Here is a 26206-nt window from a genome sequence, read left to right as displayed (position 1 = left end):
GAGTTCATTTGAATATTGCCTTTCAAGCAACATAAATAAAATATGCATAAATAACTCATGCCTGATTTTGGACCAATGAAATTTCACTCTAGATGGAGCTACCCAAGCGATAGCCTACAATAAAAATAGAAACCAAACGACCCAAAAAAATGCCTGGACATCATGAGTGTCTCTCAGTTGATAAGAAGACCTTGCCCGAGGATGCCAATGCACTGCCACCATTGTGTGTGTGGGGGGGCAAACATGGTCCTCAAAGTTAGCCCTCCCACACCAATGGGTAGTAAAGCTGAAGCCAAGAGTCCTATCTGTTTATTGATCGAGACAGGTGGCTGTCATTCAAGCTTATCACTTCTCAACATGTTTGGTCCTGAGGGAGCCGATATGGCACTGGCCTTGAGTGAAAACTGAAGTGACCAATCACAGACCTTGAGAGAAGAATATGACTGTTTACAGTATGTGACCCTGCCTGTGAAAAAGTATTTTTTGTAATTTACTGTTTTTTATATAAAATCATCCTACATAATGTAAAGTACACCAAGAAATCTTTAATATTGACTGAGTAAGGCCACATCAAAGATTTGAAATCAGAGCGAAATTAATGCTTGAAATCATCTTAGTTTATCTTTATCTCAGAATTAGATTATGAGATTTTACCTTGGATTTTGCAGGCAGGGTGACATATGTGTATGTGTGTGTGTGTGTGTGACTATATAATGTATGTATATATACCTGTATATATATGCATGTGTGCATGAACAGAGAGCTGAACCAAAAAAGTGTGGGTGTGTAAGGACACATGGGATAGTGATACCTACAAGCAATGGTCCCTATGAGCAATATGGCTTAATGAACATACTTAATAACGTCTTACTAAAAATGTCAAAATGGTTTCAGGGTTAACCTTAGGAGAGATGGGTTAAAAATGGTACTATTGCACTATAAACACAACAGAAGTTCATCATTATAGTGATAGAAAAACAAGTGTAGAGGTGGAGCCTCCATTGTGGGGACCAAATGCTAGGTCAAGGCCTCATGAAAACAAACATGTTTGTGCGCGTGTGACCGCATTCTGAATGGCCTCAGACACCTCAGTGCAGGTCTGTAACCATTAACAAATAATTGTTGATAATGTTTAAACGCACACTACTTTCAGAATAGTGGTCAATCCATATAGCTGTGTGGAGACCACTGCGATTATTACAACAATTTTAAAATCAAGATGTCTGTTTTTTTACTCAAACCCATTTCTCGGTTTCACCGGGTTTCTCTCTCGTTCTCAACTTGCAGTGCCATAAAGACACTTTGCATTAACAATCCTGAGGTAATCTAGTCAAACCGAAAAATTCTGCTGCTCAAAATCCTCTCCCGTCATAACCAGCAGATATTATTGATTAGATAAAATGCCGAATAGCATAGCTGCTTTTCCATAAGACAGACCAGAAAACCAGCAAAAACAGTGTAAAATGTGAACTGAGCATCTTAAATTTCCAGACTGGTTTATTTTTTACTGGGCATTTTGTGTTGGTTTGTCTAACATGACTCAGCTGTGCCTGTAGAGATAGACCAGTTAAAATAGTTAAAAAAAAAACTTACCTCGACAGATGTTCCCATTGTCCGGCTCGAACCCGGCCTTGCAGGTGCAGCTTCCAATCGGAACCATCCAGTCTCCATCGCCATTACAGTACAACTTTATCGGCACGTCCACTTCCTCAGAGTTCGGGATGCACATTCCACGAGCGATCACCAGCGAGGTGCTTTCCGCCCCCGTCATGGTCTCAGGAAATATGGCAAAGTTCTGCACCACGCTGGGACATTTCTTATAAAACACACGCACGGACAGCAAGGACATGCACGCCCCATAGTCCTGAAACGCCAGGTAAAAGCCATTTTTGGACAGCGGCCCGAAACTTCTCACCTCCGTGTTCACTTTCATCAGCCTGCCGCCGAAATCCACCTGGGAAAAGCTCTCGTCCGCCGCAATGGTGTCCACCTTTAAATACGGGGCCTCCATCCAGAACGCCGTTCCCTTGGTGGCAATGACAGAGTCCGTCTCATAGTAGTAGAGGTTGAAGGTCTCCTTACACGACCCCGGGACCCGCGGGATGCTGCTGCAGTCCCGTACGGTAAACCGCATCTCCACGTAGATGCGCTGAGCGCCGCGACGGGCGATGAAAGTGGTGAGCAGCCAGTTGTTCTGGTTGGATTCAAAGACGTTGCACACCTGGTATGTTCTGATGGTGTTCAGGTTCTCATCGTAGCCGCTAACTTCCTCCCACTAGAAAAGAAAACAACAGGTTTTTAGCACAAACTTGTGAAAGAACTGATGAAAACGATTTATAATTGAAATGACTGAAATTATTTTTGTCTATAGCTTCATAAAAAAGCCAAGCATTCAAGCCCAGAAGATTTACAAAACGATAATAAATAGAGTAAAAAGAATGATACATGAAGTGTAACATAATAAGACTTGTTTTTATTTTCGAATCGATTCAAAAGAGTCAAATCACGTGAATGAATCAAAATTCCCATCACAGAACGAAGAACATGAATATATCATATACAGCAACGTACACATCAGCAGACAAAGCTGACTTTCCGATTTCAGGTCATTGGTGTAAAATAACGCATTCAAATGGCAGGAGGTGCTTGTGGAATAAAGTTGAGAAATATCCCCGCCGGTTCATTTGATGCTATCAGAGTGGAACCGTGGCTAGACCTCCGACTTTCATAAAATATTGATACAAATCGAGTTCCCAGAAATTTCTCCAAACCCCATTTCACTCATCCAAAAAACCCTCTAAAAGCTTTTAAACACTTAATCGTGTTGAAACTTTCATTTTCTTCTCCCTCACCGAAATGATCAAGCTTTTTATGACACTTTTACTGTCTCTCGGAGTTTCAGATCGCAAAATCTGTCTCGCTATAATCACCTGAGGAGGGCGAGGAAGCTTCTAACATCTGCTTCTGTCGGGCCTAAGAGCGACCAACCACTTACTATTACAACATTACCATATTATAAAATGTGATGCGTAACAAATTTGAGATTATACACTGTCGAATTACAATTAGAAGGAAGCAAAGCGGTATATGGCTGTCCTTCTGTTACCCTGTTAAAGCGGAAACATGAGAGAGAGGTAGAGAGAGATCGAGTATACAGTAGACTCCTGATGCAGGAACTTTGAAGAACTAAGTTTCAAGACAAGAGCAAATAAAGTATAAGTCATCTTTTCTTAAGGTTTATCTAAACATCAGTTTATTTATCTGAATGTAAAGCCGATTGTTTTTGCAACTTACTATTTTAAATGGGCTAATACTTTGATTCATCAAAATAAGTTAAGCAATTTCATAGCAAAAAAGCAAATTGAAATGTTTTGTACAACCAAACTTATTGCAGCAGCAAAAAAATATAAACACAAAAGTCAATACTTTTTTAGTAGTACTTTCTGACAATAAGTCGTCGTTTTGTGAGACGTGCTAAAGATGACGATATGTGATGACCAAAGATACTGTAGATAGGGTAAGTACTGCCCATTCACACATACATAAACCACAAACCAATAAAAATACAGATACGCTGCACACATAAACAAACACAACCTGTTGCAGGTCAAGCCTGTAGGACTCATCTTTGCTGTCCGACTGTTGCGATCTCAGTCCCATCTGTGGACAGCTGTGAGGTAACAGTAGGGTCATGTTGACCTGAACGTGACAGTTTGCTGCTTGAACCTTTTCAGTTCATCGTTAAACCTGGACAACAGGCACACAACCGCACAGCCCCATGGATAAAATCTCACCCTTTTAACAGAGCAAGCTGATCGAATAAAGCATCCTACAATATCCCAGAATTCCCCTGAGGTTGCACAGCTGAGGGAGAGAGAAACAAACACAGGGTTTGTGAGTGGACTAAGTTACACACTGCAGCCTTCTGAGAATATGTGTGCGGTGTGTGTGGGCGCTGTTTGTTTTTTGTAAGCGAGTGTGGCCTCTGGAGGGTCGTTTACGTACAGAACCTTGCCGAAAAGCACTCAGATCCAAGCGGTCTTAGAGATTGTAAAATGGGTGTATCTGGATGTGTGTATATGTTGGCTGTTTGTCTTTGTGTGCGTGTGAACCCAAAACAGACATTAGGAAAGAAGAAACAGAGGAAAGGGGGAATCAGAGTAAATCTAATCTGAACAGTGATGGATCAGCGTTTGTGTGGCAGACCTTGGAGGAAAAATCGAAGCGTGAGGTGTTGGAAACAAAACAAGTGTCATTTCCAAGTGTCAGGCTGAAAATGGCAAAACGTGGTTGAAATAGTGAGTAAGTATTTAGTATTAAGTATTTAGAACAGGATAAATTAAACGTGAGAACTAAATCATCCTCAATACAAAACCATATCAAAAGTTAATCTCACTCTTCTGTTAAAGTAATGCCTCCTGCATGATTCATATTTGTAAAATGTAAGATTTATGTGAACAGGCGCCCACGAGATGTACACGATAAATGCAACATTCAAACTAAGCTCGCGATTCAATAAATAACGTTGAGAAATTGAATAAAAAGCCGGAACGCTGGCTGTAATGGCAGTAAATTCAAATCAAAAGCCTCTTCAACAATGTTATTTTCATTATATGACACATCTGTCATGACTTTCACAGCAATTTCATATCTCCACGTTTAATTATACATGCTGTCATTTCACCTCTTTTGATTGAATCAGGTTCAATTGTTCTTTCTGGTGATTTTAAGAGACAGCGACTGTCAGGAGCTGAGAGAATTCCACCCCATCGTTTTTGCTTTCCATCTTTAAGTAAAACATAGACTCAAAATGGGCCTCTTTTTTATTTTTTGGGACTTTCTTAATAAGTGTCCCTACTATAGTCTTATTGTGCGTAATTTGTCATTTATTCAAAAACAAAATTTCTCTCTCTCTGTATGGATATGGATATGCATAATGTATATGTAAGTATATGTGTATATGTGACGGTCACGTCTTCTCCGTCGACCACGCCCCCTGCATCAGCGCTTTCACCTCACTGCACACGTTCCCGCTCACCTGAATTCTAATGACTTTCACCTGAACCTCATCAACCGGACACTATATGTTCCCCACTGTATTCTGTAGTCTTTGTCTGGTCTAGTTGTAAGTTTCGTATCGCTAGTTCCCAACCTGTTTCCCGTGGATGTTTTTGACCCGTGTTTCCTTGTTCTCGTAGATGTTTAAATCGTGTTGTAGTTAGTTCTGTGGATTGTATACCTTTTGGATGTTCTTGATTTTTGCGCCTTTTCCCTCTGGATTATATTTTTGTGGATTACCCTTTTTGTTCCTGATTCCTGTTTTTGTTATTAAATTGATTCACCTTCACTCAACCATCTGTGGCATCGTCTATTCTCTGTGTACTGTTACAGAAGACCAGACCCAAACACCGCGATGACCACTCCTTCACCATCTACATCACCGTACCCCTTCACCACCCTAGAGCCCTTCACTGACCCTCTTTCAGACCTGGACTATGACATCACCTCTCCAGAGACTCAGTTTATGCAGCTCTACCAAAATGGCATGGATCTGGAGAGGTATGCGGAGGATTTCTTCGAGGCGTGCAGGCTAGTGAGTTGGAGCGACCCCGAATGTAACCATTTGTTTCTGTCTGGACTGGATGATGAGCTACTCGCTCTCATTATGCTTCCTGATGCAGATGAATACCCCCTGGAGGACTTTATTAACCGAGTCCTCCAGGCAGTGGGGTGTGAATTCCGCGTCGGGGAAAGTGGTGAGTGCGAGTACAGTAGTCCACGTCTTTGCCTCGGTCGCCTGAGCCATCAGCTGCGCCTCGACTCTTTGGACCTTCGGTGTCGCCCGGGCTCTCCGCCTGCGTGGCTCCACCCTGGACTCCTCCCTCGTCGTCTCCGTCACTCGTCCCCAGGATATCATCTGTCTGCTCTCCACCATGGCTCCTCCCTCCCTCGACTCCGCCCTGGGACCTCCTCCTGGCTGGTCTCTGGATCATCACCCTGCTCCTCCTCCTCTGGACTCACCCCTGGCTTCTTCCACCATCTACACCCCCAGTCCCATGGACTATACCTTGCCACCTTCCTTTCGCCCATCCCTCGTCCACCTCCTGAACCCCCACCTCCCCTCCCCGGTTTGTTCGTTTAGGCGCGAGGATGCGCCTGCGGGAGGGGGGTACTGTGACGGTCACGTCTTCTCCGTCGACCACGCCCCCTGCATCAGCGCTTTCACCTCACTACACACTTTCCCGCTCACCCGAATTCTAATGACTTTCACCTGAACCTCATCAACTGGACACTATATGTATTCTGTACTCTTTGTCTGGTCTAGTTGTAAGTTTCGTATCGCTAGTTCCCAACCTGTTTCCCGTGGATGTTTTTGACCTGTGTTTCCTTGTTCTCGTCGATGTTTAAATCGTGTTGTAGTTAGTTCTGTGGATTGTATACCTTTTTACAGTGTATATATATATGTATACATGTGTGTGTGCACGTGCGTGTGCACGTGTGTGTGTTTATATATGAAGAGTTTGGTTCCAAAATGAGAACTCGATTTTTGAATTTTTTTTAAAGCAATGTTTTTTATTGTGCATTCCAATTAATATCAATCAAACTGCAGTTGCTTTGTTTTGATTTAAGTCATAATAACTAACAAAAATACAGCTAACTAACACAATAAAACAAGAAAAACATGATAACATAATAAAAAACATTATTTTTTTTCTCATCTCATTTTGCAACCAAACTCTTCATGTATACATATATACATATTATATATATAGTTTTATGTGCAATTGTATGTTTATATAAAATATAATATAAATATGGCAGTATAAATATTACACACACACACACATTTATATTTATGTCAAACATGCAAAACATACAATTACACATAAAAGCTTGATATATAGTATGTATATTCACATCGGACTATATATTTATTTATATATATTTGTATGTTTTTGCATGTTTCACGTTGTCTACATTCATATGAAATGGCCACCACATAATAGCGTGTTGCAGACATGCCGTAAAGGAATCATTGACTGCAAAAGGAACAGGGTTTGTATCATTGGCAGTAGAGACATAGTGGAGCTGGAAGGCATCGCTGTGGAGAGAAGGAAGGGGCAGGGGGTGCAAAGAAGAGAGAGATGGGACTGGTGTGTGTGTTTTGGGGAAGCGGTGTTACATAGCTGGCATGATAAATGAGTTTACAGAGATTCCGGGCACAAATGAAAGCCCCTGCCAAAGCAACCCCCCACCCCCACACCTCTGTAATGATGATTTATCTGTATTAGATGGACCAGTCCAAGCCGGCCCCTCGCTGCCATTAATACAGCGGGACGAAGGCCCAGTCCCCCGCCCTGATCTGGGGACGCTTGTCTCTCTGTCTGCTGAAATGACCACAATCACTCAAGCGGACTCATGCCACCGGCTACAGCAGACAGAGCCCAGCGCCACCTCATATATCACATCACCAACTGTGTTATACCATCAGAGATTTGCACATAAAATCACAAGCACGAATGCACGGACACGGTCTCTCATATAACGCTAACACACAGTCATAGCCACAGTCAACCGCTACGGGCAGGTTTGGAGTAATGTTTTTGACATGAAGCCTGTTGCTTGAATCATAATACTTTTCGAAAGCATTAATAAAGTAACATTATTTGATTATAGACAAAATTTAGGATGATGCTGTAAGCATAAAAAAGTACAATTTCAAATACACACAGAAAAACAAACAGGACATAGACACAAAACACACACACAGATATAGAGCAACAGACTCTACTGTACACGACTACACACACACACACACACACATAAATACACACCCAAATAAACAGAGTGAAAAAGATAGACAGAAATGGCAATCTGAGCGTTCGCAATCTCAGACTTGGTCTATAAACCGTTGATGAAGCCATTAAAACTGTCCGGTGTGTAGGACAGAAGTAAAATTGTTTTGAAGGCCTGTGGCTTGGACTATAATAATCACGCTCATAAACCTTTAGGCTACACACTTTCATCAGCGCGGATCTCAACTAAAGCCGCCTGCTTCCATACCCTGGATTTACAGGTCCGGTCAGACGCGAGAGGGACCACAAATACATCAGGGAGAAAGATGTAGAAAGACATTCTCGGGTTTTACAGATTTCATTTGGAGAACGTCATTATCCCGTGTAGTTCTTGTTACACTGGCAAGTTAATTTCCCCGCAGGGATCAATAAAGTACATCTAACCGTTATGGCCGAGAGCTGGACCTGTTGCCAACCGAACACATTAATCTCCAGACACAGACATTAAGCACATGGATTGAGTTAGCCACACTTCCATTCGAGTGGATGGTTAAAAACTCTACAAGATGGAGGGCCCTGTGAACAAATAATGCATTAAAGGAATGCAACTTTGAAGAATCCAAATACAAGTGAACACGAAACCTCAAAGGGACAAGTGCTAAGAAAACTGGAAAGTCTTTATTGCATCTGGCTGCAGAATATCAAAGATGGGCTCTTTTGACTTGGGCCACTAAGAAGACGCCAAGCAATGCCCTAGCAACCACCCATATCACTATAGCAACCACATAGCATTGCCTTAACAACAACAAACAAAAACAGGACGGGCTTTATTGCATCTGGCTGCAGAATATCAAAGATGGGCTCTTTTTACTTGGGTCACTAAAAAGCCGCCTAGCAATGCCCTAGCAACCATCCAGATCACCATAGCAACCACACAGCATTGCCTTAACAACCACCAAAATACAAATTTTCTTTATAAATGTCAAAACTAGTATTTTAATCGATAGGGATAGTTGCAAAACTATTTAAGACAAAAAAAATAGGATAAAAAGGGGGAACGGGTGCACACCCAGATCGAGCATATAAGCATCACAGCTCAATGCACTAACTGCTACGCAAAAGCTTCAACATCCCTGCCACTTTTCCAAAGTCAACAATAAAGTAAACAAAGAAAAAGTAAGATCAAGAAAAGCGAAGGTATTTCATCATCCATCAATAATAATGGAACTCTCCAGGATCCAAACATCCATTTGCCGTCTATGACAAGCCTTTAAATAGCACTGTATGTGAGGGTGCGTATGTTTGAGCTCCACAGCCTGTGTGTGTGTTAAAAGTGTTCTGAAGCTGAATAATTCATACATGAGATGAGAGTAAACAACGTTAGCAGAGGCACTGGAGCGCTTCAACCCATCTGCCTGGGGAAAACGGACACATTATGGATCAAATACTGATATCCATTAAATCACACATAGATACAGTCATTGCAAAGAATCAAACTTGAAATTCCTTTACAGTCCACCTGCTAAAAACGTTATGACATCACTGTTCACGGGCAGAGTACTATTCATGTTTTATTTAAAGATTTGTAGAGAAAGACGTGTTCTCAATAGTATCACTGGACAAACATCCATCAAAAATTTTGTCTGAATTGCTGTAGATGTGTCATATTTGGTTGGTCATTTCATAAAAGATTGAGACGGAGACACTTAATGTTTGTATTAATAACCATAACAGTGAGGAAAAACTCAACGTCTACTGCTGTTAGGACTCCAACATGATACTTCTCATAACCATTCATCATGGTGATATCCTACAGAGAGAGAAAGAGACAGGACCGTCCAAATACGCAAATAAGACCAACAGGAGATGTCAGTTCCACTTAACAGATTAAAGTCAGATGGAAAATAACAGCCAGGAAGGCATGAAAATACTTCTCGCTAGGATCTGAGCTTTGTGACAGTGCTGGGGACACTTTAAAATGAAATTATAGATGCACCATGTTTCTGTCTACGATCAGCTGGTATTTAAAAAAAAACTAGAAAGTAAGCATTCATCCGTAATCTTTTGTTCCCTAAAATGAAAAGCGCAAAGTAGATTACACAGAAAAAATAAAAACATGACTAATTTAATAAAATGCCAATTACCTTAAAAATCAAGATCTTAAAGCTCCAAATTATGTTGTAAACAACAGAAATACAACACTATTGTATTTATCTCTAGATTTACAGACCAGCTGCCTACACATCTCAATTTTTTATTTAACCCTTTTATGCATCGATTTCACTACAGCGGGCAACTAGTTTCTCTTCAAATAAAAAACAAACAAACAAAAATCTCTGAAAATGTGTACAAAAGTTCAAATCACACATAAAACTGTATAAAAGGATTAACATGGTGCTATGTTTGCATATTATGATCACAAGAAATTTTGCCAAGCATTATTTTGTAGTCACTATTATCCACATCAAAATTTACCCCCATCCCGGGTTCTCTATTACACACAGAATAAAAATATCCAGATGGTCAACCATTGAAGCCAGATAACCAAATGTTTGTGCCTTCACCGTTACAAACATCCTAGATGCTATCATGCAAATCAAAGCTTTTTCCTTTCATTAGAGAGTTCAAAGTTCACTGTGTGTTTGTGTATGTGTTTCATACATTTTCATACAATGGACCTTTAATGTGTGAGCTTGAGTTATGCAGACGGCATGTTGCAATTCGATCTCTAAATGGCAAGTCAAATGCACATTAACAGTTGGGGTTGAAGCTCTTGAGGTACCCTACATCATTTTCAATTCCGGAGCATTTAAAAGCATCCAAACCTCAAGACACACCCCTGTGGTAACCTCACTACATTAGGCCAAATCCTTCTGGAAAGCATCTACCCCCTGGCCACACATCCGATTCTCTCTAGTCTAGAAGCATCCGGCACACCCAAAATAAAAGTATGCCAAAGCCCTAGTTGCACAATGAGTACTATACCGGTGATTTTGGCTTTAATTTGTTTGTTTACATCAAATGTTTTGTGGTGGTCACTGACAGAAAAATGCAAATCTCTAAAATTCTCTAAAAGCAAAAATGAATTCCTGGTCACATCTTCTTACCAATTGTTATTTGTGGGGTTTTAAACCAACATTGTTATAGGAATAGTTCACCCAAAAATGTAAATTCTGTCACAATTGACTCATCCTCTTGTCATTTCAAACCTGTATGACTTTCTTTCTTCTGCAGAACACAAAAGAAGATGCTTCAAAGAATGTTGGTAACCGAACAACGGCGGTACCCGTTGACTTCCATTACTTGTCTGTCCATACAATAGATGTGAATGGGTACCAGCATTGTTTGGTTATCAACATTCTTCAAAATATCTTCTTTTGTGTTCTGTAGACAAAAGAAAGTCATACAGGTTTGAAATGACAAGAGGATGAGTAAATCACAGGTTTTTTGGGGAGGGGGAGCAAACTATCCCTTTAAATGTGCGTCTTCAGAAATTGCTGGCCTGGTTCTATTCAGACTTACTCACAACTGAAACAATGCAAACTGTCATGCAGGCATGGAAAAGTACGGCTTTGCAAAGCCAAAGACATTAAAACTAGATTTAAACTGTTAAAAAACTTGTTTTAGGGACATGCATTGGATTACATCAACTCCTCAAAGAGGCCTCAGCTAATCAATGTATTTATATAGCGCTTTTGCTATAAGTTTAAAAAAGATGAGGACATTAAATATACAAGAGAAAAGGCCAGATATTCTAGTCTACATTCATAGTCTGCCGTTTTTGAGGGCTAAAACGCTGCACGGCTTGAAATGTCCACTTTCACACACACACCTCAACAGGAGATGGGAGAGGAAAGCCTGTCCACTCCACCACACGTCACTGAGTGTTAAATCAAAACGGCTTACAAGTCCATTGCTGGCAGACCTTACAAACACGCATACTCTCATCCATATGGCTTCCTAAGTGTCCCAGAGCACTTAACACTGAGAAAACACACTTTAAAACACACATATTGTGCCTGGAGGTGAGATATGTGTGCACTTTGGGTAGCGCTTGTGTTGGAACTATGGAGAACAGCACTTAATATACAGGTGACTTATTGCAAAACACAGGTAGGGAATAAATAGATGTGGGTACTTGCTATACATGACCCAGGCCAATACTATAACACACTTAACACACTGTGTGTTCCTTTAAATACTTCAACACAGCATCTGTACATTTTATAAAGCACACAATCTCAATGCTAGGACATTGCAAGGCATTGCTACGCAGCTGCTAAGGCTTTCTACATGGTTTTATTCTGTCGCTAGGGTGTTATGGGTGGTTGCTAGGGAGTCGTCAACCACTTGACCACTGACATTGACATCCCACCACCCAAAACACTCCAGCATCCTGAAGGATGCTTTACCTTTAACCACATCATTTTCTTCAGAAATCTGAATGTAATATTATAAAAATCTAATCTAGAAATGCAATTTAAATCAATATAGGTCAATCAGAAACAGTCTCGGTTATACCATCACAATTCGAGGCACTTCAACCATTAACCCTTTGACCGCCCACATTTACACATCAACACATAAGCAAAATTCAGCAGCTCGACGGAGGCGTTGTTAATCACTTCACACCAGAAGAGGTTTCCAGTCTTAAGGTCATTTACATAAAGAAATCGTACAAGTACGGCAGCAAAAACAGTCTGTTTGATTCTAAAGGGCTGAGAGGGTGTGGAAAACGCTCATGCTCGCGTAAAACCTAACTACGATGGCTGAAAGAAACAAATACGATATGTTTTTTAAATGAGAAGTCAATTGGAGGAGCTGTATTTCATTTACATTTCATCTTAGCAACACTGATTTCTCTAGGAGAGGGGAGAGACCCTCAGAAACACAGATGAAATATATTTCGACCATCAGACAGATTCTCTTTTTATCATTCTTTACTGTTTTTTTTTTTGCAGACAGATTTCATTATAAAAGAGAATGCAGGCGTCTCTAAGGAAATATGCAGTGTCTGTACAATATCTGCTCTTAGACATCAATAAATGCCTGGACTTCACTTCTCAAATGTTTGGGAAACAGACGGATGGTGTCTGCAGCTACATTGACAATTCTAGTCTAGTCTAGTCTAGTCAAAATTCTATTCTAGTCAAGTCTAGTCTAGTCAAAATTCTATTCTAGTCTAGTCTAGTCAAAATTATATTCTAGTCTAGTCTAGTCTAGTCTTGCGTAGTATAGTCAAAATTCTTTAAAAAATACATTTAAAATTCAGATTCAATGCCTGGACTTACCTTCTCAAATGTTTGGGAAACAGACAGATGGTGTCTGCAGCTACATTGACAAGTCTAGTCTAGTCTAGTCTAGTCAAAATTATATTCTAGTCTAGTCTAGTCTAGTCAAGTCAAGTCAAAATTCTATTCTATTCTAGTCTAGTCTAGTCTAGTCTAGTCAAGTCAAAATTCTATTCTAGTCTAGTCTAGTCAAAATTCTATTCTAGTCTAGTCTAGTCTAGTCTAGTCAAAATTCTATTCTAGTCTAGTCTAGTCAAAATTCTAGTCTAGTCTACTCTAGTCAAAATTCTATTCTAGTCTAGTCAAAATTCTATTCTATTCTAGTCTAGTCAAAATTCTATTCTAGTCTAGTCTAGTCAAAATTCTAGTCTAGTCTAGTCTAGTCTAGTCTAGTCTTGTGTAGTATAGTCAAAATTCTATTCTAGTCTAGTCTAGTCAAAATTCTATTCTAGTCTAGTCTAGTCAAAATTCTATTCTATTCTAGTCTAGTCTAGTCTAGTCTAGTCAAAATTCTATTCTAGTCTAGTCTAGTCAAAATTCTAGTCTAATCTAGTCTAGTCTAGTCTAGTCTTGTGTAGTATAGTCAAAATTCTATAAAAAATACATTTAAAATTCAAATTCAATGCCTGGACTTAACTTCTCAAATGTTTGGGAAACAGACAGATGGTGTCTGTAGCTACATTGACAAGTCTAGTCTAGTCAAAATTCTATTCTAGTCTAGTCTAGTATAGTCAAAATTCTATTCTAGTCTAGTCTAATCAAAATTTTATTCTAGTCTAGTCAAATTCAATGCCTGGACTTAACTTCTCAAATGTTTGGGAAACAGACAGATGGTGTCTGCAGCTACATTGACAAGTCTATTCTATTCTATCCTATTCTAGTCTAGTCTAGTCTAGTCTAGTCTTGTGTAGTAGTCAAAATTCTATTAAACTTAACAACTTATAGTCAAAATTCTATTAAAAAATTACATTTAAAATTCAAATTCAATGCCTGGACTTCACTTCTCAAATGTTTGGGAAACATACAGATGGTGTATCCAGCTACATTTACAATTCTATTCTATATTTTATTCTGCATTATTTTCAATATTCCACTCAAAATTCCATTTCATATTCTAAAAAAAGCCATTGGATGTATTTCACTAGACGGTTTTCATTGACTTTTGATTTAACTCGCGATCGTTATAAATAAACAAAGGTATGCAGTCCCATTTTTATTCTGCCTGTTGTTATTTGCACATCACAAATTACTATATAATTGTTGCTGAAGCATCTAAATCGCAAAACGGAGACCATATAATGACAGTAATGTTTAAAACGTTATACCTTTCAAACGATGTATAGTTTGTGAATCTTGTTAATAGTTTTAGACATTAATCTATTTAGTCATTGTAAACAACGTTAAAGAAAGTGATGTCAATACAGCCCACGAACTAGTGTGTCTCAAGAGGTTAAATATTCTTTTTAACATTCTATTCCATTATAATCTATTGCACACTCTTAAAAATAAAGGTGCTTCAAAAGGTTCTGCGATTCCATAGAAGAACCTTTTTTGTCTAAATGGTTCCATAAAGAACCTTTAACATCCGAAGATGTTTCACAAAAGGTTATTTGCGGCAAAAAAATGTCTTCAGATTATGAAAAGGTAAGAAAGAGATGGTTCTTTGTGGAAACAAATATAGTTCTTCTATGACATCACTGTGAAGAACCTTTTAAGCACCTTTATTTTTAAGAGTGTATTCTATGCCACAACTTTTAACTGTCTTAAGGTTTAAAGCTATACCAGTGTGAAGACGACATGCATTTGGAAGATACACACAGAGAGAAAGAGGCAGAAAAAGAGAAAGAAACAGGGAGGAAAAGGAGAGAGAGCGAGGAAAGAGAGGAAGATACAAGTAAAAGTGTGATCGAGTCCATTGCTGGCGGCCGTTTAGTGACAAGAATGACAGCAACAGTAGTTGCAGGACAACTACACAGCTGCAGATAATGAAGGAGAGAAAGAGAGAGCGAGAGAGAGAGAGAGAGAGAGAGAGAGAGAGAGAGAGGTAGATAAGATGAAACAGAGCATGTGAAGAGCACAGAGAAGACAGAATGATGGTCAACGTCTCTCTTTAGTGTTCTGAAGAGGCGTTGCCGCTTTCAGAAAAACACAAGCAAAACAGCACACTTCAATTAAAGTCTCTTATAATCTAACACAAACATACAACCCAGTCTCAGCTGGTCAAGAACAGAGTCAGTGTAAGGAACAGATGATGCTTAGAGACAGAGAAACACAGAACTTTATAAACCCTTAACTGTGTGTGGGAGTGTGAAATGATTTTAAACTGGCATTAACATCTATTGTGTTTGTCTGTGTTTCTCAGCTCAAATAGTGATGATGCTATTATGACACAATAAATATCTAACAACACTGTTCCTGTTGCATTGTGGGTCAGCTGCTCAATTTAAGTCTAAAAGTCTCTCACAAGGCACAGCCCAATACATCAACATTGTGTCCGAATCACCTGAACCCCCACAAACATACATGCATACATTCTAAAAAAAACACGTATTTGTTCCTAAAACTAAACATAAGACTTTGATTTATACCGCTTGCTTTGAAATCATGCTATGGGCGGCCTTACATGTGTGTGCACGTAATTAATACGGTCAAGAGCCCGTCTCAAAGTCTCTTGGGAACATTATATACACGCACATGTGCGCACACACATAAAGACTGAGACAATGAATTAAATATGGGCTGCTGAAGAAGCAGCTGACCTCTGACCTCTGGGTGAGAGATGTGGCAAGCAGGCGTGAAGGATAATTGCTGAGACAGAAGGGATAGTGTGCTAGGAACGATTGCTTTGTGTGTGTGCGCTTTTTTAGCAGGATCGGCAAAGAAAGAGGGGATTTTAGGGATTTCTTTACGTTAAAAGAAGGGGGGCTAATGGAAATGCGTGTGCATGTTGAAGGGGGCAGCTGTGAGATATTGTCAAACGGTGAGAATAAATGTTGAAAGCAGTCAACAGTGCGTGTGAAGGACGAGCAGGGTTCAAGCTCCTCGTGTGACCCTTGAGAAAGCAGACGAAGAGGAAAAATGAGGATACGAGGAGGGAGGGAAGAAAACATTTAAGAAAAAGAGGCTTGAGTTCTCAGGGTCTTATATAAATACCTCCATTCAGCGAAACAATAACTAGGGATGCACCGACGTATCGGCCGCCAATAATAAAAATTCTCTCATCATTTACTCATCCTCTTGTCATTTCAAACCTTTATGACTTTCTTTCCTCCGAAGAACACAAAAGAAGATATTTTGAAGAAAGTAAATGACGTGAGAATTTTTTTTGTGGGTGAAATATCACTTTAATGGTTATAATGGGAGTTGTTTTGAATTTAATGGAAACGATATTGGTCTCTACTGGTACGTAATGGATTCTTTCGGTGGGATGTTATCTGGCAGATGGGAACCAATAGAACACCATTAAATCCTATTGTGATCATTCCCAAAACACTACAAAAAGGAATTGTGTAATCCTTTAATGGAAAAAGCTAGTGGTTCATAATGGTATTTTAATGGAAAGCATTAGAATTTCTGTGATGCTTTCTGTTGTTTTTTCAGCAGGGGTATGGGACAAAATCGAAACATCCTGACTCAGCCACGTTAAAAAAGCACAAAAAAAATGATAAAACAACAGTTACAACTGCATTCTATTCTTGACTTCCTTCAATTTTTGACTGAATTCATTAAAGTTTTAGAACTCATGTGTTGCGATCCCGGCCTCTTGGGGTCTGTGTCTTGCGTGGTTTGTGTTTTGTTTTGTCGAACATGTGGAGTACCGTTTGACAGCTCTCCACGTGTCCGGTGTCTGCGTCATTCGCCCCGCCCTCGTGTTTCCCTGTCAGGATTTCCCCACTCACCGGCTCTCATCACTCTCACCCGTAGCTCCTTTTCTAATTAGTACTCACCCCTGTTCTTGTGTTTTCTTCACACCTGTAGCTTATTCCTTATTTTGTAGACCTTCCTATTTATCCTCTTTCGTCCTCTCATCTGGTGTCAGACCGTACTTGTTACAATTGTCTTTTCTGACTGCCCCAGTGCTAGCGTGTCTAGTACCGTAGAAGCCTATTTGTCTTAGTCCTAGTCATAGTCTTGCTCGTCTCGTTTTCCCGTTTTTTGTGGCTCCTCGAAGCCATTTTACTTTGTCTCCTGTTTTGCCTATTTTTGTTAGTCCTTGCTCTCTGTCCCGCAGCGCTCCTGGACCCAGACCTCTCCCACCACACATACACAGTCCAGTAACGCTCGGCGGCTCCTGCTTCACGGGTGCCGCGTCTCTTCATTGAGGATCTTAACACCGGACCGAGCACCCTCCCATGACAATCTTCAACCGGTGGCACGACGGACATTTTTACGTTGTCTTCATTAATTACAATAAAGTGTTTTGTTTCACCCGCATCTGAGTCTACCGTTTCTGTATCATGACAGAACGGTCTGACCACTCACCAGACTCAGCGGGCGCGGACCATCTACGCAACGCGCTTCAGCAGCAGGGAGCTATGCTTGGCCACCAGGCGTCACGGCTGAATGCCACCTCACAAGATGTCGAAGTTCTCACGGCCCAAGTTGCTGATCTACATCACCGGCTCGACGAGCTCCGCCGAGACGCCGTGGACTCTCGCGCACCCCTCGCCGCACGAGGACTCTCTCTAGAGGCTGAGCCTCACGCCAACAGTCCTCCAGTGTATGACGGAGACCCTAACGCCTGTCGAGCCTTCCTCTCCCAGTGTGCGTTGGTTTTCGCTCTGCAGCCGCGACGTTATGCCACGGATGAGACAAGAATTGCTTACGTCCTCACACTACTTTCTGGGCACGCTCGAGAGTGGGGTATTTCCATCTGGGAGAACCAAGCCCTGTGTTGCCGGTCTTTTGCAACCTTTCGCACCGAGATGGCGTCTCTGTTCGATCGGTCGGTTCGAGGGGACGAGGCGGCCGCCCAGCTCTCTCGTCTTTCCCAGGGACGGAGCTCTGTTACGGATTACTCGATCAGATTCCAGACGCTGGCGGCCGCCTGCGAGTGGAACGAGGGAGCGCTTCGTGCGCGCTTTTTGGACGGTCTCAATAATACTATCGCCGACGAGATCGCTGCCTTGGAGGCACCGCGGGACATGGAAGCTCTCACTAATCTATGTCTGCGGATTGAAAACCGAATCTCTGTTCGTCGCCGCCGCCGTCCTTCACCCACCTCCTGGCGATCACATGAGTTCGATCCTCCCAAGTCTCCTTCCGCCCCGACGCCGCTGGAGGAACCGATGCAACTGGGTCGATCACGTCTCACTCCGGCTCAGAAACAACAGCGTGTCATAGAGGGTCTCTGCTTTTACTGCGGCAAGCCCGACCACCAGGTGATGTCGTGTCCGTTAAAAGGGCGAGCCCGTCAGTAGTCCGGGGAATCCGGGTGGGTGCCATTGATGTTTCACCCCCGTTGCACCGCACGTTGTTACCCTTCCGGCTGATGCACGAGGGCAGTTCTCACCAAGGCCGTGCCCTCGTCGACTCCGGCGCTGAAGGAAACTTCATCGATCGCACCACAGCTCGTCGATGGGGGATTCCGGCCACACCCCTTTCTCTGCTGGTCTCGGTCCTGACGCTCGCGGGGCATCCCTTTTGCACTATTACTCACGTCACCCCTCACGTAAGACTTTACCTTTCTGGAAATCATTGTGAGAGCATTATGTTGTACATCCTCGATTCCCCCAATACTCCCATCATTTCAGGGCATCCTTGGTTGTCACAACATAATCCTCACGTTGATTGGGTTAATAATTCTGTTTTGGCCTGGAGCTCTTTTTGTCATGCATCTTGTCTTGGTTCTGCCCCTTCTTCTGTCTCTGTGCCTTCTGTGTTACAGGTTACTGCCTTCGATTTGACCGGGGTCCCGGAGGAGTACCACGACCTTCACACCGTGTTCAGCAAGTCACGAGCCACCTCTCTACCTCCGCATCGCCCCTACGACTGTGCCATAGATCTTCTCCCAGGCACTTCTCCGCCCAAGGGTCGTCTTTACTCCCTGTCTTGTCCTGAAAGAGAGGCCATGGACGAATATATTAATGAATCTCTCCAAGCTAGGCTCATTCGACACTCCTCCTCACCGGCTGGGGCCGGTTTCTTCTTCGTACAGAAGAGAGATGGTTCCCTGCGTCCCTGTATTGACTACCGAGGTTTGAATGAGATTACGGTTAAGAACAAGTACCCCTTACCACTCATGTCAACTGCCTTCGAACTTTTGCAGGGAGCTCGGGTCTTTACCAAGTTAGACCTCCGTAACGCATATCACCTGGTCCGTATCCATGAGGGGGACGAGTGGAAGACGGCCTTTAACACACCTTCGGGACATTATGAGTATTTGGTTCTCCCGTTTGGTTTGACTAATGCCCCTGCCGTCTTCCAGGGCCTCATAAACGCCGTGTTGAGCGACATGATCAATCGATTTGTCTTTGTTAACCTGGATGACATTCTAATCTTTTCCTGCTCTCTCCAGGAACATTCCCGACACGTGCGTGAGGTTCTCCAGCGATTGTTAGAGAATCAACTATTTATCAAGGTAGAGAAGTGCAAGTTCCATGCCGATACTGTTTCGTTCCTTGGCCATGTCTTATCCCCCAGGGGGATTGAACCTGACTCGTCTAAGATCAAGGCTGTCGCCGAGTGGCCCATTCCCGACTCTCGCAAGGCTCTTCAGCGGTTCCTGGGGTTCGCCAACTTTTATCGGCGATTCATCCGGGGTTTCGGCCAGATCGCCGCTCCGCTCACAGCATTGACCTCCACCAAGGTTTTGTTCAGATGGAATCCTCAAGCTCAGGTAGCCTTTGACAATCTCAAGTCCCGTTTTGTCTCTGCTCCTGTGCTTTGTTTTCCAGACCCAGAACAACAGTTCATTGTCGAGGTCGATGCCTCAGATGTCGGGATAGGCGCGGTTTTGTCTCAGCGCTCTTGTGGAGATGAGAAGGTGCACCAGTGTGCCTACTACTCCCACCGTCTTAGCCCCGCTGAACGAAACTATGATATCGGTAACCGAGAGCTTCTGGCGGTTCGACTGGCTTTGGGTGAGTGGCGCCATTGGTTGGAGGGAGCAGCGCAGCCCTTCTTGGTCTGGACGGATCATAAGAATCTTGAATATGTCCGTTCAGCCAAGAGGTTGAGCTCACGCCAAGCCCGGTGGGCACTCTTTTTCGGTCGGTTCAACTTCTCCCTCTCATACCGGCCAGGCTCTAAGAACGTCAAGCCTGACGCACTCTCTCGTCTATTGTTGCGATCCGGCTCTGTCTGTAGGCTTGGTGGTTTGTGTTTTGTTTTGTTTTGTCGAACATGTGGAGTGCCGTTTGACAGCTCTCCGTGTCCGTGCTGTCATTCGCCCCGCCCTCGTGTTTCCCTGTCAGGAGTTCCCCACTCACCGGCTCTCATCACTCTCACCCGTTGCTTCTTTTCTAATTAGTACTCACCCCTGTTCTTGTGTTTTCTTCACACCTGTAGCTTATTCCTTATTTGTAGACCTTCCTATTTATCCCTTTTCGTCCTCTCGTCTGGTGTCAGACCGTACTTGTTACAATTGTCTTTTCTGACTGCCCCGGTGCTAGCGTGTCTAGTACCGAAGAAGCCTATTTTGTCTTAGTCCTAGTCTAGTCTTGCTCGTCTCGTTTTCTCGTTTTTGTGGCACCTCGAAGCCATTTTACTTTGTCTCCTGTTTGCCTATTTTTGTTAGTCCTTGCTCTCTGTCCCGCAGCGCTCCTGGACCCAGACCTCTCCCACCACCATCCACCGTCCAGTCACGCTCGGCGGCTCCTGCTTCACGGGTGCCGCGTCTCTTCATTGAGGATCTTCACACCGGACCGAGCACCCTCCCGTGACAATCTTCCGCCGGTGGCACGACGGACATTTTTACGTTGTCTTCATTGATTGCAATAAAGTGTTTTGTTTCACCCGCATCTGAGTCTACCGTTTCTGTATCATGACAGAACGGTCTGACCACTCACCAGACTCAGCGGGCGCGGATCATCTACGCAACGCGCTTCAGCAGCAGGGAGCTATGCTTGGCAACCAGGCGTCACGGCTGAATGCCACCTCACAAGATGTCGAAGTTCTCACGGCCCAAGTTGCTGATCTACATCACCGGCTCGACGAGCTCCGCCGAGACGCCGTGGACTCTCGCGCACCCCTCGCCGCACGAGGACTCTGTCTAGAGGCTGAGCCTCACGCCAACAGTCCTCCGGTGTATGACGGAGACCCTAACGCCTGTCGAGCCTTCCTCTCCCAGTGTGCGTTGGTTTTCGCTGGTGCTTCAAAAGGTTCTGCGATTCCATAGAAGAACCTTTTTTGTCTAAATGGTTCCATAAAGAACCTTTAACATCCGAAGATGTTTCACAAAAGGTTATTTGCGGCAAAAAAATGTCTTCAGATTATGAAAAGGTAAGAAAGAGATGGTTCTTTGTGGAAACAAATATAGTTCTTCTATGGCATCACTGTGAAGAACCTTTTAAGCACCTTTATTTTTAAGAGTGTATTCTATGCCACAGCTTTTAACTGTCTTAAGGTTTAAAGCTATACCAGTGTGAAGACGACATGCATTTGGAAGATACACACAGAGAGAAAGAGGCAGAAAAAGAGAAAGAAACAGGGAGGAAAAGGAGAGAGAGCGAGGACAGAGAGGAAGATACAAGTAAAAGTGTGATCGAGTCCATTGCTGGCGGCCGTTTAGTGACAAGAATGACAGCAACAGTAGTTGCACGACAACTACACAGCTGCAGATAATGAAGGAGAGAAAGAGAGAGCGAGAGAGAGAGAGAGAGAGAGGAGAGAGAGAGAGAGATAAGATGAAACAGAGCATGTGAAGAGCACAGAGAAGACAGAATGATGGTCAACGTCTCTCTTTAGTGTTCTGAAGAGGCGTTGCCGCTTTCAGAAAAACACAAGCAAAACAGCACACTTCAATTAAAGTCTCTTATAATCTAACACAAACATACAACCCAGTCTCAGCTGGTCAAGACCAGAGTCAGTGTAAGGAACAGATGATGCTTAGAGACAGAGAAACACAGAACTTTATAAACCCTTAACTGTGTGTGGGAGTGTGAAATGATTTTAAACTGGCATTAACATCTATTGTGTTTGTCTGTGTTTCTCAGCTCAAATAGTGATGATGCTATTATGACACAATAAATATCTAACAACACTGTTCCTGTTGCATTGTGGGTCAGCTGCTCAATTTAAGTCTAAAAGTCTCTCACAAGGCACAGCCCAATACATCAACATTGTGTCCGAATCACCTGAACCCCCACAAACATACATGCATACATTCTAAAAAAAACACGTATTTGTTCCTAAAACTAAACATAAGACTTTGATTTATACCGCTTGCTTTGAAATCATGCTATGGGCGGCCTTACATGTGTGTGCACGTAATTAATACGGTCAAGAGCCCGTCTCAAAGTCTCTTGGGAACATTATATACACGCACATGTGCGCACACACATAAAGACTGAGACAATGAATTAAATATGGGCTGCTGAAGAAGCAGCTGACCTCTGACCTCTGGGTGAGAGATGTGGCAAGCAGGCGTGAAGGATAATTGCTGAGACAGAAGGGATAGTGTGCTAGGAACGATTGCTTTGTGTGTGTGCGCTTTTTTAGCAGGATCGGCAAAGAAAGAGGGGGTTTTAGGGATTTCTTTAAGTTAAAAGAAGCGGGGCTAATGGAAATGCGTGTGCATGTTGAAGGGGGCAGCTGTGAGATATTGTCAAACGGTGAGAATAAATGTTGAAAGCAGTCAACAGTGCGTGTGAAGGACGAGCAGGGTTCAAGCTCCTCGTGTGACCCTTGAGAAAGCAGACGAAGAGGAAAAATGAGGATACGAGGAGGGAGGGAAGAAAACATTTAAGAAAAAGAGGCTTGAGTTCTCAGGGTCTTATATAAATACCTCCATTCAGCGAAACAATAACTAGGGATGCACCGACGTATCGGCCGCCAATAATAAAAATTCTCTCATCATTTACTCATCCTCTTGTCATTTCAAACCTTTATGACTTTCTTTCCTCCGCAGAACACAAAAGAAGATATTTTGAAGAAAGTAAATGACGTGAGAATTTTTTTTGTGGGTGAAATATCACTTTAATGGTTATAATGGGAGTTGTTTTGAATTTAATGGAAACGATATTGGTCTCTACTGGTACGTAATGGATTCTTTCGGTGGGATGTTATCTGGCAGATGGGAACCAATAGAACACCATTAAATCCTATTGTGATCATTCCCAAAACACTACAGAAAGGAATTGTGTAATCCTTTAATGGAAAAAGCTAGTGGTTCATAATGGTATTTTAATGGAAAGCATTAGAATTTCTGTGATGCTTTCTGTTGTTTTTTCAGCAGGGGTATGGGACAAAATCGAAACATCCTGACTCAGCCACGTTAAAAAAGCACAAAAAAAATGATAAAACAACAGTTACAACTGCATTCTATTCTTGACTTCCTTCAATTTTTGACTGAATTCATTAAAGTTTTAGAACTCATGCATTTCTAGTAAACCTGTGCTGTACAAATCAATCATATGTTGATAAATGTTCAGAGTGACTGTTTTATCATATATAAAACAACCGTGATAGCATAAAAACAGTGAGCATCAGTAAAAATCAGAGAGAATGGGTGGTTGTCTGTAGTAGGACATCTGATGAGCTAATGGATTTCCTCTCACTTGACTTCCTTTCCATCACTGTCAGACGTTTGTGTCATATGCCTATGTGGGTGTGCGCACGTGTGGTCCGCATTGACCATCTGTGGATACTTTCATTATTAATTATAAACCACAGCTGGTCAAATGAATGGATGGTGTGAGAGAAGGGGGTTAGATGGAGAGAGAAAGGGGGCGTCAGTTGTATTCAGTAAATTGTAATATTGTAATTGTAATATTTCTCCTCATTGATATTAACTCTACATACAATAACCCCAAATCACAACCAATTACAAAAGAAAAAAAAAGATAAAAGAGTGCTTGTGCACAAATGTATGTGTTTGAATGTGACATCATTATATCTGCAAAATCACCCTATACAATACCTTTTTCCTCATATCTCTCTCTCTCTCTCTCTCTCTCTCTCTCTCTTTCTCTGCAGTGAAAACAGCCCAAAATCACATCAAACACAGTCTGTCAAACTCAACCCAAACCTCTGTATTTCTGGGCAGGTTCAACAGTGCTGCGGCTGTCATTACAGCGTTCGCGCTCTCCTCCGGACCACATTAAGATGTATTCAGAGGTGCTTTTTTACCTTAAGTGGACCCATTATGTCATTAAGTTGCTCTGAACCGCCGAGTGTAATGCGTACTGTGATTGTGCCGCAAGGGTGTCACTTTATGCCCTTCGGCGTGGAGAGAAAGAGTTGAGTGTGCGAGCGTGACATTGACTGCTTAATTTCACCGTTCAGACAATCTAATAACAGCACCTGCGGAACAAACATATTTGATGGCGGATTTCAGAGGTAATATGAAGGCATTTAATGTCGTTCTCTCCACAAAGCGCTTGCAGAAGGGTCAATAGAAGGCGGTGTACTTTTCTAAAACTAAAGTACTTGTGGTTAGTTTTAATGTAGTGTGAGCAGTTCAGTTCAGTTCCTCGGACAAATGCACACTCACCCCTGAAGAAGGGTACGCCGTCCACCCGAGCTCCGCTGTGGCCGTCCGGGTGTCCATCAGCGTTTCTGTAAACAACACAAGAAAAGAAATGTATCAGATATTCTGTATGTTTGAGTCTGCTAAACACACACTTGAGCAGAGACAAAGTACAGAGGAAACTTTATTAGAACACAGTGCACTAGAGAACAGTTACACCCTTCACAGATTCCGAGAGAGCTGTTCTAGATCACCCACAATGCCCTGCACTTCTGAAGACGAGATGTAGGATAAGCTGTTTGTGTCCTTTAAGCGGTCAGCTATTGTCAGCCTTATCGAAGGGGATATCTTTGACCACCTGAAAGAATTATCCACATACACACCCTCCACAAAACAAAGATAAGACGGTTGAAAACGATAGAAAACACGGACTGGGACCTGATTCCACCATCAGTGCTGAAGCAAAATAAAAACACATCACCAAATGAATATAAAAGATTTCTATATGTATACATATTGTATGTGGGGATCAGCTGTACCACATTTACAGTAAAGTGTAAAAAAGGATAGTTCACCAAAAAATTAAAATTCTGTCGTTTACTCATGCTTTATCATTTCAAACCTGTTTGACTTTCTAGACTTTCTAGACTTTCTAGACTGACTTTGACTAAAGAAGATATTTTAAAGAATGTCGTTAACCAGCACCCATTCACTTGCATTGGTTTTGTGTCCATACAGTAGAAGTGAATGGGTGCCAACGCTGTTCCGTAACCAACTTTCTTCCAAATATCTTCTTTTATGTTCTGCGGAAGAAAAAAAGTCATTCAGGTTAAATGATGACAGAACTTTCATTTTCAGGTGAACTATCACTTTAAATGAGCCAAATCATGCTTTGCTCCAAATCTAGCATTATGTAACTTTTAAAGGGACACTTCAAATAAAAATGAACATTTTTCATCAATTTTCTCACCACCCTTGTCATTCAAAACCTGTATGGCTCGCTTTCTTCTGCAGAACACGAAAGAAGATATTTTGAAGAATGTTAGCGACGAAACAATAATGGACCCCATTGACTTCCATTGTATGAACACAAAACCACTGAGACAGTTTTCCACAAACAAAATATAGTCATACGGATTTTGAATGACATGACAGGACTTTTATTTTGATGTAGTATCCTTTTAAGTGTCCATGTTTTGCATGCATGAGTCTTTATTTTGCACAACAAGGGCACTGGAGAGGGAACTAAACAGTAGTGCTGTCCACTTCACTTGTGTTGCGCTGTAGGGGGTTACTGCACTATGACATCATTGAAGTAAAGCACAAGTTTCTGGAGTCAAACCACATCAGTGTAAACAGATCTACATCCTGCTTTTACTCCCACCTACAGCCATTCTCCTTCTACCCTTCCCTCCGGGTCTGTCACGCACACACACACACACACACACACACACACACACAACACAAACACACACGTGTATGACGCATTA

General features: G+C 42.1%; 1 protein-coding gene across 1 annotated transcript in view; it reads right to left on the bottom strand.

The window, feature by feature from the left end:
* The window catches only part of LOC130554486 (ephrin type-B receptor 1-B), a 231238-nt gene that overhangs the window by 135993 nt on the left and 69039 nt on the right, over positions 1 to 26206 (bottom strand). The window contains exons 2-3 of the mRNA XM_057334187.1: positions 24741 to 24805; positions 1594 to 2275 (exon numbers count right to left, since the gene is read on the bottom strand). Coding sequence (XP_057190170.1) covers positions 1594 to 2275; positions 24741 to 24805 — 747 coding nt within the window. The remainder of the gene's footprint in view (positions 1 to 1593; positions 2276 to 24740; positions 24806 to 26206) is intronic.

Source organism: Triplophysa rosa, linkage group LG5 (genome assembly GCF_024868665.1).
Source record: "Triplophysa rosa linkage group LG5, Trosa_1v2, whole genome shotgun sequence".
NCBI classification, from domain to species: Eukaryota; Metazoa; Chordata; class Actinopteri; order Cypriniformes; family Nemacheilidae; genus Triplophysa; species Triplophysa rosa.
This window is presented reverse-complemented; position numbering and strand designations above follow the sequence as displayed.